At 40.7% G+C, this 16731-nt stretch overlaps 1 protein-coding gene across 4 annotated transcripts in view; it reads right to left on the reverse strand.

Annotated features, from left to right (window-relative positions):
* Nucleotides 1–592: 592 nt before the first annotated feature.
* Nucleotides 593–16731, reverse strand: part of LOC105009666 (transcription elongation regulator 1-like protein) — a 96167-nt gene continuing 80028 nt past the window's right edge. Inside the window, exons 8-14 of one of the 4 annotated variants that reach the window (XM_020047209.3) lie at nt 13248–13333; nt 11245–11402; nt 10225–10300; nt 7107–7245; nt 6618–6710; nt 5560–5678; nt 593–1662 (exon numbers count right to left, since the gene is read on the reverse strand). In XM_020047209.3, the coding sequence (XP_019902768.2) occupies nt 1506–1662; nt 5560–5678; nt 6618–6710; nt 7107–7245; nt 10225–10300; nt 11245–11402; nt 13248–13333 (828 nt within the window). In that variant the 3' untranslated portion in view covers nt 593–1505. The other 3 variants (XM_020047210.3, XM_010869098.4, XM_020047211.3) reach the window with 3 other exon arrangements.

A 16731-nucleotide genomic window follows, 5' to 3' on the forward strand; every position in this document is an offset into this window, starting at 1 on the left:
GTCGTTTTCTGAGCAATGCCAGTTAGTGTGTAATAGTTTTGAGGCAATGTCATTTCCGAAAGCTTTTAGTAGGTAACCACATAAAGATTCTAGACTTCTTCTGGCTGTCTGAATTGTTTTCCCAGTACATTATATTATTCTGAGACTGGGTTGAGAACATTAGGATAATTGCATGGACAATTGTGTTCAGGGTACTGGATCTAACTCGAAGTTCAGAGCTAGGTTCAGAGTAAGGAGTTTGGATTATCAAGCATGACTTTCTACTAGGTTGAGGCAAAAGTTCCTTGGAATTTCTGGAATTTCTTTGTAACAAAAAATTTATCAATAGGCTTCCACCACAATACACACATTGTCACGCACATGGCCATTAATGCAACCCCAACACATGTCCTACATGCTGTATGCATACACAGTACCAGGCATAAGTTTGGACACCCATTCAAGTAAAATAATCCTGAAATAACAGGAGTGAATTATCGCAAATTGTTTTAACAGTAGGTGGATTATTTCATAGGTCTTCCTATTCATGATTCATTATTTGGAAGAAGCCACCTGATCAAAAATGACCAATTAAATGAATCCACTCAGAATCCACAAACCTTGTATGTTTAATTGAAAAATGAATGAGGAAACGTAACAAATTTAAGACAATAGTTGTACAGTAAACTAATTAAAATTATATTTTACCAAACATAGTCCTTTATAATCTCACAACGTCCTGACCTGTTACAGAGAATGCACTACTCATGACTTTTACAATAATGACAGATCAAATGACAAATAAGCAACTTAGATTTTTCCTTTTTTTTTTTACAACATTTCCTTAATCACAACATATTCTTTAGACAACGTTTAAAAAAAAAAAGATCAATACACAATATCATCCATTGATTCTCAGAGATGCTGTGGAGAATCTAAAATCTTGCTCGAAATTGTTAAAAATACTTACTGCGCCCTCATTTTTGACACATTGCAAATGCAGTATTGTGTTCTGTATATGTATGTTATGTCCATTTCATTGTGCATGGGTGTACACAGAGTACATTGTATGCTTTGTGCTCGGTTGCACGGACACATTCATATATCAACATACAGGTAATGTGATAAAAATAAATAATTACATAAATACGCACGTAATGCTCAATTCATGTTTGTCACTGTGACTCAATACACGTGAAACGTAGAATTCCAAAATAGAGCTTCAATATGAAACATTATTCAATCACTGAGAGCTAGCTGATTTGCCTTATAGCATGTGAAGCCATGCCGGCATTGTCTCTGCTTACTCTAAATCTGGACATTAGTTGCAGTTTTCCAGGCAAAGGACAGCACTGTCTGCTGCTTTCCCCCTTTAAGTCCACAGGGATCCTGCTAGCTGTTCATTTTGCTTGTTTATTTTCCTCTTGAAATGACAGTCTCATTTATGGGTCAGTGCTATCCATCCATTCACATTATGTTGCATTCTGAGAGGCCTATTTCACAGCCTGGTGACTCCTCAAGCCTCCTCATCTCATCTTTCTCAACCTCATGCGGTTTTCTTTATCTCTTTTTTTCAGAGCGTTGATGAACTGGTTGAAGAAGTGCTCCTGGTCCTTCTTCTTAGGGACTTGCTTGAAGCGCTGGTCACGGCCGTACCTTTCAGAAAACTCTTTAAACGTCGACCTGCCAAGAGAAAAAAATTATCTTTATTGAGAAAGATGTGGGAGCGAGCTCGGGATCATTAGAAAAGTCTATCCTTTCTGAGGAAAATCAGAAGAGACTAAAGTTAGTACTTCATGTTTCTGCCATGTTAGATAATCATAGTTTAAAGACACACAAACATGCACTCACGCGGTAAACCCTTGTTTATTCTTGTTTTTTCTATTTAATAAAGAGAATTGGAAACCAAATGTCAGGAAAGGAATAAGTACAAATAAGGACGAAGTACATGAGGAACTAATAGCTTAGTTTGCATATCTCTTATTGTCAATCAAATGCGTTTGGTATTGATGAAATGGGCACCATGAGCAGACAGTCCAGTTCCATTTTAGTTGTGGTCAAGTGGATTGGAACCAGGGTGACACACAGGATGAACAGCACTCAAGTATTCATGTATTTGACACAGATGAAGAGCACTCACAAGTATTCACATATTTGACACAGATGAAGAAAACTCACAAGTATTCACGTATTTGACACGGATGAACAGCACTCACAAGTATTCACGTATTTGCAGTAAAACATTCAGGTGAATAGTGTGGCTTTGCCTGATGCTTTCTAATGATCTAGAGTTTCACTTTGGCTACTGCCTGGGAAAACACCATTCATTTCACCAGATGAGCCATGTGGCAAACAGATAATTTGCTAATAGTAAGTTGTGTGACTTTGAGCGGATATAGCACACACACAGTGTGTTTACCGTTCAAGACTGACACCATTTTTATTACTTTTGTTTCAGTGAAGTGTATATTATTTGTCCACTTTCCCACTCTAAATTGCTATAGAATTTTCATAAATGCTTCCTCTGTCCTTCCCAAACCTCCCTTTGATTGTAGGAAAACATGGAAATGTCTGTGCTCGCTTGTCAGAAGATTTGAAAAAAGGCGTAATATTATTCCTGTGGGCGTAATTTAACATATTTGACTAGGATTCCTTGTTTTGAAAAAGCTGTCAGTTCCACTTTAAAGGAAGTCACAGAATAAAGAGGTTTTCCACACACTTAGTCACCACCTAAAGAGATAGTCAGTGAATAATCTATATACACATATGCATAGCATTTATACGCTTGTGCATGTTATTTTTTCCATATAGAACTGTGCAAGAGAAAGAGAAGAGAAACCTTTTAAAAAATGCTGTTTCATCATCCCCGGAGTAAAAGGTTAATAATTGACTCCTGCCTGATTTTTTACAAAAGAACTGGATCAATATTGGTAATTGAGCATTTGTTTATTTTGTTGTATAGCTTGATAAAAAATAAAAAAATAAAAAATATATTTTATATACCTTGCACCTGCACGCGATTAACTAATGTCCTTGGGGTAACAAAGTGGTTGCAAATGAATATTGGATTAAACATTCTGGCAGTGGAGTGGTGTAGTTCTATCATACCATCTAAAAAGAACAAACTTCAAACGGAGAGTTACTCCACACGGCAGACATGCCTTGTCTTTTCATCACAGCCTGCCTTTGCACTCATCCTCCAGAGACAACATACAGAACCTTTGAAAAGAAGCAAGGTCATCATCAGACACAATGACACGCATCTCCCACAGGAATGCAGCACTTATGTACATGTGTGTATGGTACATAATGGCCTTGCGGAGCTAGCCTTTTATTGTATTTTCTAAACTTCTAAGGAAAGTTTAATTGACAGTTTTTCAAATAGGTTTCGGAAATAAGGCAAACTGACAATTGTAATATCACATGTTCACATTATTCTGGCAAACTAGCCTTATCAGGTTTTTGACAAAACATCATGACGTGGATAAAGATCTTGCCGGCAGGACATTGTTCAATGAATGATTCCCACAATTCATTGATGCAGATGAATCACTGTGTAAGTCGAGTCCAAAGTCCCTTAGTTCAAGTCCGAATCAAGTGATGAGTCCTTACGGCTAAGCCAGAGTTGGGTCGGAGTCAAAGTTGAGTCACAGGTCACGAGTCAAAGTCTCGTTCCCCATGCCCAAGTTATGGTCACCAGGTCCATATTAATTCAAATTACGATTTTTGCCACTAAATTAGTTTCTATCCCTTTTGAATTACTGGAAGCGGTGAGGTTACTAGGAAAGTAGCTATTAATTCCACCAAATAAAAAATAAAATAAATATATTAGATGCAACATGTCTGGTCCACAGAAAGAAAGCCACATTTGCCCGACAGAAGTGATGGACTGGGACCAGGTTGGTAGAGAAGCACACCATCCACAAAGTGTCCACTGTTCCCTCATTAGATTTCATCTCAACTCGCTCCCACTAGTTGATGCTCTATAGACATTCATGTGCACAACTGAGGGAGAGTTGACCTGCGAGGCAAAAGGTGTATTTGAGTGCATGCTTAGTTCTTGCAAGACAATCCTTTTTCTTCAAGTGTGAAAAGTACCTGTAAGAGCCTGAGTTCTGAAAAGGACGTTGTGGACAGAAGAGACAACGATTCACACAAGAATCATAGCAAACAACCGCATTTGTGAAATATAACGGATGGGTGCTGAGGCTTCGGCATGTGTGGTCGTCACTCAAACTGGCCTGTTTTATGGCTTCTTGGTTTATTGGGTTCTCACTGTGTTTTAATATCTAAAGTAAATAATGAAATAAAGAATACAACAGGAACATTAATGCATTTAAAATACAGCTATGAACATCCGAAACCACAAGCAGTCTTCTAAATTTGACAAGTGACAGAAGGTTCTGGAGCTTGAGCCCGACTTGCAGCTTATTCCACTTCCGTAGGTCATAAAAACTGAAAGCTGATGTACTGTAGCTAGCACTGAAGCAATGATACGCGTATCCAGCATTAACAAGTCATTTGATGTGGTAAAACATTTCTCAGATATGCTAGTTTTTTCGGCAAGAAGGCTTTGTAGAAACAAAAAACAAACATTTTGTTCTCTTACACACAGAGAGGCTCACTACATTTTCATGTAAAAAACTATTCACAGTAATCCCAATATTGCTAATATGAAGGTAAACAAGGGAGATCCCAGATTCAAACCCTGAGGTCCTCCTGTATCCAGTTTGTACTCCAGTATGAAATGTCTATTTTACTTCCATCTGTCATTACAACTTGGCAACTCAAACCACTGTTAGCAACCAACCAGCAGCACAGTGCATCTTGCGGCACAAACAGGAAGTAAGAGACATATAGAGAACTTAACTGTTGCTAATGGCAGCAGCAGAATGCATATTGAAGTGAGCATCTTGTCTGCCAGAACTCGTTGGATGGCACTTCACCATACATCAGGGCAACAACCCTGAAACGTTCTGTCATATAGCAACTAGGGTCTTTTTCAGGGGAACATTCTTGACTGGTGAAGTCAATCTCCAGATATATGTAAATCCATTAGAACATGCATTTTATTTCCACAGATGAGCCTGAAGGGAAAAAGTCCTCAAAACAAACAACAACTGAAGATGGTTGCAGCACTGTGTGGTTCTGTTTGTTCTGTTTTGATTTTCTTTGTTCTTGAATGTAGCCTGTCCTTTTTGTTCTGATTGTTTTCACCTGCTTGTTTTTAGCCCTCGTTAGCACCCTATTTAGTTAGCCCAGTTCTGGCAGCCCTTTGTCAAGTTATTGTGTATTTTGCCTGCTGGTCTCTGTGTTTCTGCCTGCCTTGTTCCTGCCGTTTTGTGTTTTTTTTTACCCACCTCAGTTTCATTATTAAACCCTTTTTGTTGTCCTTTAACTCTGTGTCTGGCGTCCTACTTAAGCAAAATGTGACAAGTACAAGACTGGCAGAGCTTCCCTGGAGAAGATACTGAGTGTCTCTGGTTGGGACTGTATATAATAAAAATGCTATTTTGTCAATCTTTAACAGTCATTTAATCTTCAATTTACCTGTTAATTACAGTAACATGCCGATTTTACCTTGATGTGATTTTTGACTCCTCTAGAAGTTTTCTATATTCCTCTTTTGCTTGCAGCAGTTTACTCTTTTTCTCCTTGTATTCTTCATTCATCCTGGCTTTGACAAACTGGTCAAACACCTGGAGACAGGGACAAAGTAATGATTGGCACAAGAAAACAACCAGAGATTTTTACAAGAATATGTCATCGTGTGTATCCTAATACTCTTTTCTGTTATCTTAGCTCCTCTCATAATTCCATATGATCGCTGACAGGATGAGACTGACAAAGTTAATGCAACATGACATAAACCTCAATAATTCATCCCAAAGAGATTCGGGGAGGTTATTTCCACCATAATGTTTTCCACCCGGACGGGACACAAATGACCCAAAAATTCCACAGATAGTTGCACATTCTGGGGTCTACCTGTGCCCGAGAACAAACCTCAACCATCGTCAGTCATCAAGAGCCCAATTCAGTGGTAAAACCTACAAAACATGTTTGTATACAGATTTGGTCATTGTTGTGACACCGTAGAGCAATTTGGTCATTGTTGTGACACCGTAAAGCAATTTGGTCATTGTTGTAACACTGTAGAGCAATTTGGTCATTGTTGTGACACCGTAGAGCAATTTGGTAATTGTTGTGACACCGTAGAGCAATTTGGTCATTGTTGTGACACCGTAGAGCAATTTGGTCATTGTTGTGACACCGTAGAGCAATTTGGTCATTGTTGTGACACAAGTTGTTGTGACACCATAGAGCTAGTGAAGTTGCCACCCATTAGTCTGTCGATTGTTTGTGCCTGTTCAGCCCTGGACTGAGCTCACGCTCTCCCTGTGTTTCCGGCACAGGGTTTCTGTGAGTCCTGGATTCTGCATGTTTAAACCCTGAAAGGTTGAGCACGGCCCGAGAGGCGTGGACATGCTGTGTTTGGATATTGGATTGGTCATTTTTGAATCAGCATCATTCACAATCTCAATGAATAGGCTATTGCCAGTTAATCCATCACTGCTCATTAATGAATCATCAGTCATGACCATTTAATCAAGCCAGACCAATACAGCCAAGTTTACCTGTTTCCTCTCCTCTGCCGAGTTGAGTAGAAGATACCGTGGATCGAACACAATTTTGTGCAGTTCTTTTTCCCATGTAGAAAACGCTGAAACCTGAAGAGAAACATTCAGCTATTGTTCATTGTAAAAGGAACAGTGTAGTCAAGTTGCTTTTCAATTTAAATAAAATGACAAAAATAATACACTTTGAGGCAAAAAAGAAATATACGGAGTTTGTGAAAATAATGATAATGCCCTTTTTTGTGTAAAGTCAAACGTTTTTGAAATATATTATACCCTCAGTGTGTATTGTATTCACTGTTATTAAATAAAGTGTGACAAAGTCTGCACTTTGCAGTGAAGTGTTTTTGCATCCTGCTCCATTTGCAGAACAGAGATTTCTGTCTCACATTATACTTTTAAAAAGTCCAGTCTTAGTTATTGTCTCGGGGGAAACTGTCAGAACAGAGTTATCTGAGGTTGATTTGTTCTTTGCTCCATAGATATTACCCCTCTTTCAAGGAGCATGTCCCTGAAGTGTGAGACACGTAGTTCAAATGGCAGAACGGCCCGATGGAGAGGAGCGTTGCACGTCTCCGACCCTGACATCTCTGTCAGGTCCTGACTGCCATCAGCAGGTTCCTCCAGTCTGTGGACAACAGAGAACAGCTTTAAGCCAGATCCAAAATGGGCTACAAAACGGGCTTGTCATTAGTAATGGAGTACAGAACATGGGATACAGGGAAGAGTTAGCGGAAGTAAAATATGCATTAATGACATCAAATGCCTTATGAAATAAGTCACCTCAAACTATTAAACTTCATGTAAAAGTCTGAGGTGGCACAGATGCTGTACCTTAATTTGTCTGCTAAGTTGTCAGACTTAATTTGCCCTCACAAAATGTACCATCGAATTGTAGAAAACCTAGAAATGTCAAATCAATCATTAAAATGATTTTAAAGCCCTTTTTACATGAGCACTTTCACAAACTGTTAAAGCTACTGATTATGATATTTCGACCCTGGAAACATACAGTATATACATGCATTGATCAATATGATCACAGCTTAAAAGCTTCTCGAGGATGCTTCTAAAAGCTCTTCACACGTATGTCTCCCATTATCCTTGTAGATCCTTTCAAGCTCAGTCAGATTGAATGGGGAGCATCGGTGAACTGCGACCTTCATGGCTCCCAGCAGATGTGCAATTGGGATCAAGTCCGGGCTTTGGCAGGGCCACTCAAGGACATTCACTGACTTGTCCTGAAGCCACTTTAGTTGCCTTGGCTGTGCTTTTCGGGTCATTGTCAAGCTGAAAGATGAATCTTCACCCCAGTCAAAAGGTTCCGTACACTCTGGATCAGGTCTTCCTCAAGGACCTTGCTCTGTCCTGGGTCACCTCTCTGTCAAAGGCCCATCTTGCCCAGTTAATTACTTTGTCAGCAACAGGAAGGGTCTTGGTGGCTCTAAACAGCCTTCATTTCATAATGATGGACCGCGTTCCTGGGAACTTTCAATGCTTTAGGAAGATCTAGGCAACACAATTCTTTCTTGCAGGGCTAAAGGAGATCCTTGGACGTCATGGCCTGGTTTTTGCTCTGACACGCACTGTGAAGTGTCGAACATTATATTAACACGTGTGTGCCTTTTAAATTAATCCTCAATCAATAGATTTTGCCACAAGTTCACTCCAATACTCTTCTAGAGTATACCTTATTTTGGAGTGTCATGGCAAAGGGTTTGATTACTATCGCACATGAGATTGTTCAGTGTTCATTCATACATTTTCTACAAAACTTGTTAGGTCAGATTTCAAACTATTTCCCTGTTTAAGCAATTATTTTTAAACATATCACAAACAAAACATTAAGTTACTAATGCAACAATTTCAAAACATACACATACATTGTCACCAATCAACCTTTTCATACTGCCTTTGCAGCCTTGTTCTTCTACCCTCTCCTCAGAGACCCACAGACATTTTCCAGTTTTGTTGCAGCCCTGAACAGGCACACCTGACTCACGGATAAAAGGCATGATGATTAGCTGACAAGTCAAAGCAGATGTCCTAGCTCTGAAATAAATCAAATACCTGGGTCCCTGAGGAGAGGGTTGAAGACCTATTGCTCGGGTTTGATGGGATTCAAACCAAAGCCCTCTGCAGATGCAAAACCCTGACTAATACTGCACCACAACCTCCAGGGTTATCATCAGAGAATGAACTGGGGTGTAGTCTTTCAAGTAAATTTTTTTATTCTAGGGCAAATCTGAAAATGTATTTTTCATTATTTAATTTTTTTTGCAGAGTAGGTTTCTCTGAAGACATGATATTAAATTACACAGTGCACATCAGAAAGTGTAGAGGGAGCTGTATCAGTGATTTTGACCATATGGAGCTGGCAGAGATGGATCACCTGCATTGAACAAGCCCCTTACTTTCCTAGCCGGGATCAGAATTTTCACTAGATAGTAAATCGTTAGTGCCAGTCACAACAGCTCTTACAACTCGTTGGTTTGAATACTTGCTGGAGCTGTGGTCCATAAATCAGCTACCCGCACCATTCACCCATATTGCTGTATTGGTTTGTACTCGCATCTACAGCTCCGGAAAAAATTAAGAGACCACTGCACCTTTTTCTTTCCTTTCCAGGAAGGTTTTGAGTGAGGAACAGAAGGGTTAAAATTAAAAGATCACTGCAAATTGAACGCTTCTGTTCCTCACTCAAAACTTTCCTTTTCAACCTTTTTGGAAAGGAAAAGGTGCAGTGGCCCCTTAATTTCTTCCGGAGCGGTATACAAGGACAATCTCAAGTACATTATGGGCAGATGCAGAGTTATTTTAGATGACAGAGGTTTGCTGAAAAAGGGACTCTGACACACATCAAATCACTTGAAGCTAACAAACACGCCGTTTCCACCAGCTTGACTGAAATGACAAATAGACATGGAATGTAATCAAAGCTATAGGGCAGAGAAGGAGGAGACAGGCTGAACACACGGAGAGCTCAGTATTCGAAGTTTCGCAATTCAGAGACAATAAGAAGCTATTGCTGCTCCAATTGAAGAGGACAGATGTTTAATAATTAATTATATTGGTTTAATAATAAATCATAGCGGATACTCTGAGAAACCTCTATTTTCAGTTTGGATGTCAAGTATCAGAACACTGAGAACCAAGCTGTGAAGGCAGATGGAATTACAGCAAATATTGGGATTCACAGGTAGCAAGGATTATGGATCAGGGATGAACCCACCTTAATCTTTTGGGTAAAAATGTGTGATATTGCGCAGACAAGATGTGATTGTCGGCAGGATCAAAAATGCATCTCTGTGGCATCAAATTTGAGACAGTTCTGTGGCAAGACGTTGTTGTAATACAATACATGGAATGTGATTATGTCATGACAACGGCTCCAGACCTATCTGTTACTAGCTGTAGGGCAGCTGCTGAATGGGGACTCCCTACACCGCACTCTGATTCAATTACTATTTATCACACCAACACACTAGTTCTCCATCCCAAATAGCACCACGTTTACTCGGAAGTGCACTCATTTCAATAGGGGCCCTGTGGGTCCTCTTTCATGTCTTCCTGAGCAGTCCCCCTTTTTCCCCCCTCGGACACTCACTTGTTCCGTTTGGTTTTCGAACTGTGCTCCTCGTCGTCATCGTCGTCGGCAGACGGAGAGCTAGAACCATCCTCTGCTGAGAAACAATACAGAACACATAGTTCCTCAGTGGACTGCAACAGAGGCCCGGCGTACCGTTCTTTTCTGCAGAACCCGACTTCATCCGATCGGGCGTCAATGAAGACCAGCGTGAATTACAGTTGTCAGTGGCGACGGAGTTACTTTCGAAAACCCTCCTCCGCTGAAATTATGGATACAAAGAAGAAGCGCGAAGAGCAAAAGACTGCAACATTAGAAGATCCACAGTTGAAAGCGACTGAGGGAGTCGACCAAGGATCGTTCTGCTGCTCACCATCTTATCAGCCACAAGTCAATGTTCGGGTCATTGGGGTTGTCCACATATTCACCAAAGCTAATTTGCCAGACATGCTTTGTTGGACCAGAGAAATTCAGACGGTTAAAAGGTCATCAATACATAATCAGCTTGGAACTGCAATAAGGCTAAATCAATAGAGACAAATCACCCTCTGGGAAATCTAGTCAGAGGAGATAATATCTTTGCCGACAAGATTCAATTCAATATTTACAGAGCGAATCACACGTGGGATTTCCTCAATATCAAATCTATTAGAACACAAATGATGTGCCTTGTATTCCAAACGGTGCCCTCTCATTGAGAACGTACACTAAACCAGATTGGATCCAAGGCCTTACGGTTCCACTACGAGTTTCAACCACTGCGATCATGAACACAGGCGTCACTAACAGCTGGTTGTCCGGGGTCGCACAGTACACCCAAATAACCACGGTAAAGAGCAGAAGGCGGTGTAATTTCGTCGGTGGCCGAATGACCAGATCATTGAAGACATGTTATAATGGTAGCAGAGTGATTATGGGCCTCTTAGAAGGGTCTAAAGCCACAGCTCAATACTTACTTTTCCATTAAGAACAGCTCTAGCGAGGCCAACTAAACGAAAGGGGTGAGGCAAAGCCGATGGGGAGGATTCACCATTAACTCACTGGAAAATGAATCCTTTTTGCGTTTATGCGGGGGATCTTCTATAATCCTATTGAGATCCTCTCCGCGGTCTTTCAGATCGACAGGCTGCTCCCACACGGAGAGCTGCATGGTTGGGTTGAAGAAGAACACTCTGTCATCCCCGGTCCACACCACACACCTGAGGAGGAATAGGAATAATGATGAATACACATTTGAAAAAGACAAAACAAATACTACAATTTGAAATCTGAACAATGCGCATTGTCCTACATGAGGAAAGACGTGGTACTATTCAAACACTCACACCCAATAAATCATTAAGATGTTGGCTGCCTGTCAAAAACACATGTACGTAAAGCTGACTAGAGCTTCAGTGCTTCGGAAACCTTTCAAATTAGAAATAATATCACATAAGTTACAATTATTAATATTACAGTAATAATAATAATCACCAAAACAGAACAGCATTATAATATTAATCATATTAGTTGGTCAAGCATAGCTCTTGCAAGACTGTGGCATTCATGAATGCTGTAGCAACCAAATTGCTCACACTACTTTAAGTCATTTTTCATATAAGTGTCTGTGAAATGGCAAACATGATTGTATGCTGTATATTTTATTAGGCACGGCAGTCAATTCTATATTGGATCCATAACCTGCGTGTCCTTTGACACAGAGTTGACGCATTCCTGCTATATAAAGTAATATGGATATAACCACCACAGTTATTATGATGTCACTCAGCCTGATACAAGTGTGTCCAAACCTTTGACTGGTACTGTGTACCTTATGAAAGGTGGCAGTACAATATAACAGCTGATGTAAGTTCTGCACTCGTATTTGCTACTGAAAAACACTTTTATCTTTCAAGATATTATAATATAATAAACATGCGATTTAGACAATGCTTTTATCCAAAACCTGCCTTCAACACAGGCACCCGAGTGTGGATTGCTGCTTTCTGAATCCAAAACAACGTAATATGTTGTCATGCACCCAGTAATGAACGCATTCTATTTGCGCTGGCTGGACACCCCCCCCCCCCCCCCCCACACTAGCAGGTCCAGCCAGCTCCTTAATACAACATCACATAACACATGCACCGTATGCCACATTTTCAGAAGCTCTGGAGAGCTAGCTCCTTGTCTTCAGCTAATACTCCCACAGTCAGCAGGTGCCATGGTTTTGCAGGACCGGATTGTTCACAACAAACCTCTCGGGGGCCCTTTCAGTATCAGAACCATGGAACATCTTATTCGGGAACTGACTTGTTTACAAAAAGTAGTTTCGTTTTTTTTTCTTTCTCCATGCTGCTTCTTTGTTATAAAAAAGAATACCAGATAATGAAAGGGTTAACACAATGAGTTAGGTATTCAAAACACTCCAGTGTCATGCAGAGCTAGTGTTTGAAAGTACACGTTTCATGTAGTGTCTATCAAGTCTTCCCTCAACATCAACCTGAGGTAAAAGACCAAAGGCTATTACATGTGAAGCCAAACAAAACCAGTCTATTGGAGCAATAGATTGAACCACTTTCAGAGATATGACAGCTTTATTGCACTATTGTCCCCAATACAAGTTGTTGATTGTTGAGACTGAAATGCGTTTTCTATCAAAGGTTTGCACCGTCGTATTTTTCTGTCTTTTGAAAACAGCTTTTTACATTCTGTGATCTATTGTACTAGGGAGGCAATGGAACCATGTTTAACAATCAATCAAATAGCCCTTTTTACATCAAGGGTTATCACAGAGTGCTTTACGAATATCCAACCAGAACCAAAAACAGAATCACAATGGGAAAGTCAAACTTCCTAGAAAGCAGTTTACAATGATTCATTGGATGAAGCTGAGACATGAATGCACTTTGAATAAAAAATGTACAAACATTGGCCAAAGGTTTGCTGTCAAGAATGGTCAGGAATAGGTCAGATTTCTGTAGAGGATTTGTTTACATGTATATAAACACTAAGCCTTCCTGGCCACTAACTACTAATACTGAAGTGTGTAAAGGGGTCGTTACCATGGAGACCCAGGAACAGGTGTGGAAGCTACTGGTCGCTTGTCTTTAGGCCCAACATTCTCCTCCACCGACGCCTTTACCATCTCCTGCTAGGAAACACAAACAAGTACAGACACAAACCCACTACAGTTTTCACTAATGAGTAACTAATCTAAAAATAGATGAATAGAAATAGATGGATTCAACTTTATTGTCACGGAACAGTACGAGTACAGTACAACGAAATGCAGTTAGCATCTAACCAGAAGTGCAAATAGAGGAGGGCAGGCAATTTACGAGTATTAAGTATAGTGTCTGTTACAAGTGTAATGTATAGATGTGTAATGTATAGATGTGCAATGGAGGCAAATACAGTGCAAAATGGCAATACTAAATGTGCAATAAAAGGCAAACATGGGGAGGGCAGAAAATGTACATATAAAGTATATGTATGTACAAGTACTTAAGTATTAAGTATATGTAAGTACAAGTGGGAAATGATTAGTTGTGCAATAAGCCAGATGCAGGTAAAAACTGCAAGTACTGTACAGTGGCAATTCCAAATGTGCAGTGCAGGCCAATGGGAGGTGCAAGGTGGCCAGTGCAACTGAAGAGCAGGGAGAGCATTCAGACTTCTCAAAAGTTGCAGTGTCACGTAAGTTGTTCTGTTCTCGCCTCAGAGCACTGGCAATGTCAATCATGTCTTGCTAGCCTTTGTTGGTTGACGATGGCAGGCTGCCTAAGCTGGATGAGAGGCCGGTATTTAAAGGACATGTAACAATGGGATTGGCTCCCACCATCAGACCACCCCCTCCTGGTCTCCACGACAACAATTTCTGGCATATTTCACATTATCATCATTATGAAACAAAGCTCCTTTGATTTTAGTATGTTTCTGAGTGAGCGTGCACACACACACACTCTCTCTCTCTCTCTCTCTCTCTCTCTCTCACACACACACACACACACACTCTCTCTCTCTCTCACACACACACACACACACACACACACATTGCACTTGGCCAGATATTTTGCTTTCACGTTGTCCTGTCCAGCGCAGTGCCAGTGACTATGGATAATAACATCACACTTTTGCCATCACAAAAAGTGCTTTACCAATCCTCAGCCTAAAGCCTCTGAGGGCAAACGGTGCAGAGGCAGAAACACAGTGGCTGGCAATTTCCCAGAAGGTAGGAACCTGGGAAGAAAGGGGTGGCTCGGCCAGCGCAGTGCAGTAAGGCTCGGTTTGGCTCAGTCGATGTCCGTGATGTCAGTAGCACTTGGTAGGACGGGACAGAACAGGTCTAACACGCACTTAAATGTCTTCCTACCAGATTTCTGTTCATTTAGTTTTTGCAGAATGCGGTAGGCAGCTCAAATTGTATTAACTTTGTAGACACACCTATATTGAAAATACGTCTCCTTATCTCACTATCAGAGGGTTATCAGCCGCTGTCAGACTCGCGTGGATCAGAAACAGAAACAATTATCTTCCTCAGTACCTTGAAGCGATGGTATCCTAGCTGAAAAGCCAAAACAAATATGCCGCCCTGGCATACGATCAGCCGCTGTCAAAAGCACGTGGATCTGAAAAGACTATTCTCTTCCTCCATACCTTGCGGCGGTAGTGTGCTAGATTAAAATCCCGAAAACAAACACTGCGTCCTGGCATTAGGCATGTTGGAAACATCCAATTCTACAGAATACCCAAAATGCTATTTATAACTATTTATAACACCTTATAAGTATGGGTATTGAGACACCACCTTTGTGTTTCCTTGGATTTTCATAGCTGTCCTCTCCTAGGTCTTGATTTTGGAACAGTAAGTCAGGGACGTCAAGCATCAGTCCATAGCACCCAAGGGGAAGAAGGATCTGACCCGGTAAACAGAGAGCCTATTTATACCCAAAGCCAACGCGGACACCTCAATGTCTGATTGACCCTCACAGAGTTTAGATTATTCAACTATATTCCGCTGCGATCTTGGGCTGGTGCTGTCTACTGAAATTACGTTAAAACACAAACTAACGTGAATCCTTTATGGTCCTTTCATCCGTCACACTTGCCAGTAATACGCTTGGTGCAAATATCTCCGGATGTTTGTGGTTTGGACAATTTGGACTAATTAAATTGTTAAAAATAACAGTTATCCACTACAACCCTGCCGTTAAAATGACGTGTAGTTGACCCATGACCCAACCAAGATGGGCGAGCATCACAAATAAAACTTTATTACTTGGGACATTGGCAAAAGTATCTCACTTTGGAGCGAATAGGGTGTAATTGGGAAACACCGATAGCTACAGTGCTGACAGATCGGACAACAGATGGACAAGGTGTTCAACAGTACGCTACGATGAGCAGGTTAAAGCCCATTAGGCACATGGCAGAATGAGTCTGTATTTCAACAGATATTGAATTACATGAATGCACTGTAATGATTGTCTCCAGCTTCTGTCTGGCCTGAGCGGGCATCTTGAGAAAGATTGAGTGTGTCTAGAAAAATCTCATTAAAAAGTTAATTGCATAGTCGGCAGCAAAGTATGAAAACAATGTCAACAATATTTAAATATCAACTCATGCTGAATAGCAAAATGGTTTTCGGTGAGACGGAATTGAATGGACGATTTAAACGAAAGCATGCAAACGCAATCCGTTTTAGTTTATGGACCTGTGCATCTCTAAACATTCATTGTTTTTTTCATTCATTCCTACTGACGTCTAATCTAGTGGAGGAATAGGGACATTCAGTTAATTCGATTTTATGAGGTTGTCCAGGGCTAATAATGAAATAAGGAGTGTTGATTGTAAAGTGATAAATGGTTTACCCTTGTAATGTCCATAACTCTGTCATCAGAGCAGGCAATTACTAAGGCAATGCATGACCAGCCCTTTAGATTACAGAAACCCCTTTGCTACAGAGACATAATGCACCCTAAATGACACCCTTTTCCATATACAGTACACTGCATTTGACCATAGGCCAGGTCAAAAGTGGTGCACTTTTTAGGAAACAGGCTTCCATTTGGGATGCGATTTGAGATGTTGGCCGGCAGGGAACATCAGCACCAGAGACTGTAGACCAACTACCCCACAGCATTCATTCTCATTTTAACGAAGTAAAGATCCTATCCTTCTGGGGGAGTTTTACTAATTAATACGATGGGGAGGGTTTTAAGAACTATTACCGGAGGGGGATCTTACATAATCCCACCTCATATCAGTGCCAAGATGAAGCAGTGTTAATTGGACCCTAAATCTTACTGACTTTGCCCCAGTGCCCTTTTCAACACCCGTCTGGGAAGCTGGAACACACGTACAGTGACACTGGTAGGTAGAGTTAAAAATGCAGAATTAGCATTAGCATAAAGCTTTCAAAAAGGAACACTTTTCGTTGTCTTATCTCAGCAAGCCAAAACCGATTCAGCTACGCAGCTGGGGACGAGAGATTCCTTGTCGTCTGACATCTCCTACCAAAGGACTCATCCTCGGTTTCCTTGAATC

Source organism: Esox lucius, chromosome 6 (assembly GCF_011004845.1).
Source record: "Esox lucius isolate fEsoLuc1 chromosome 6, fEsoLuc1.pri, whole genome shotgun sequence".
Classification (NCBI taxonomy): domain Eukaryota; kingdom Metazoa; phylum Chordata; class Actinopteri; order Esociformes; family Esocidae; genus Esox; species Esox lucius.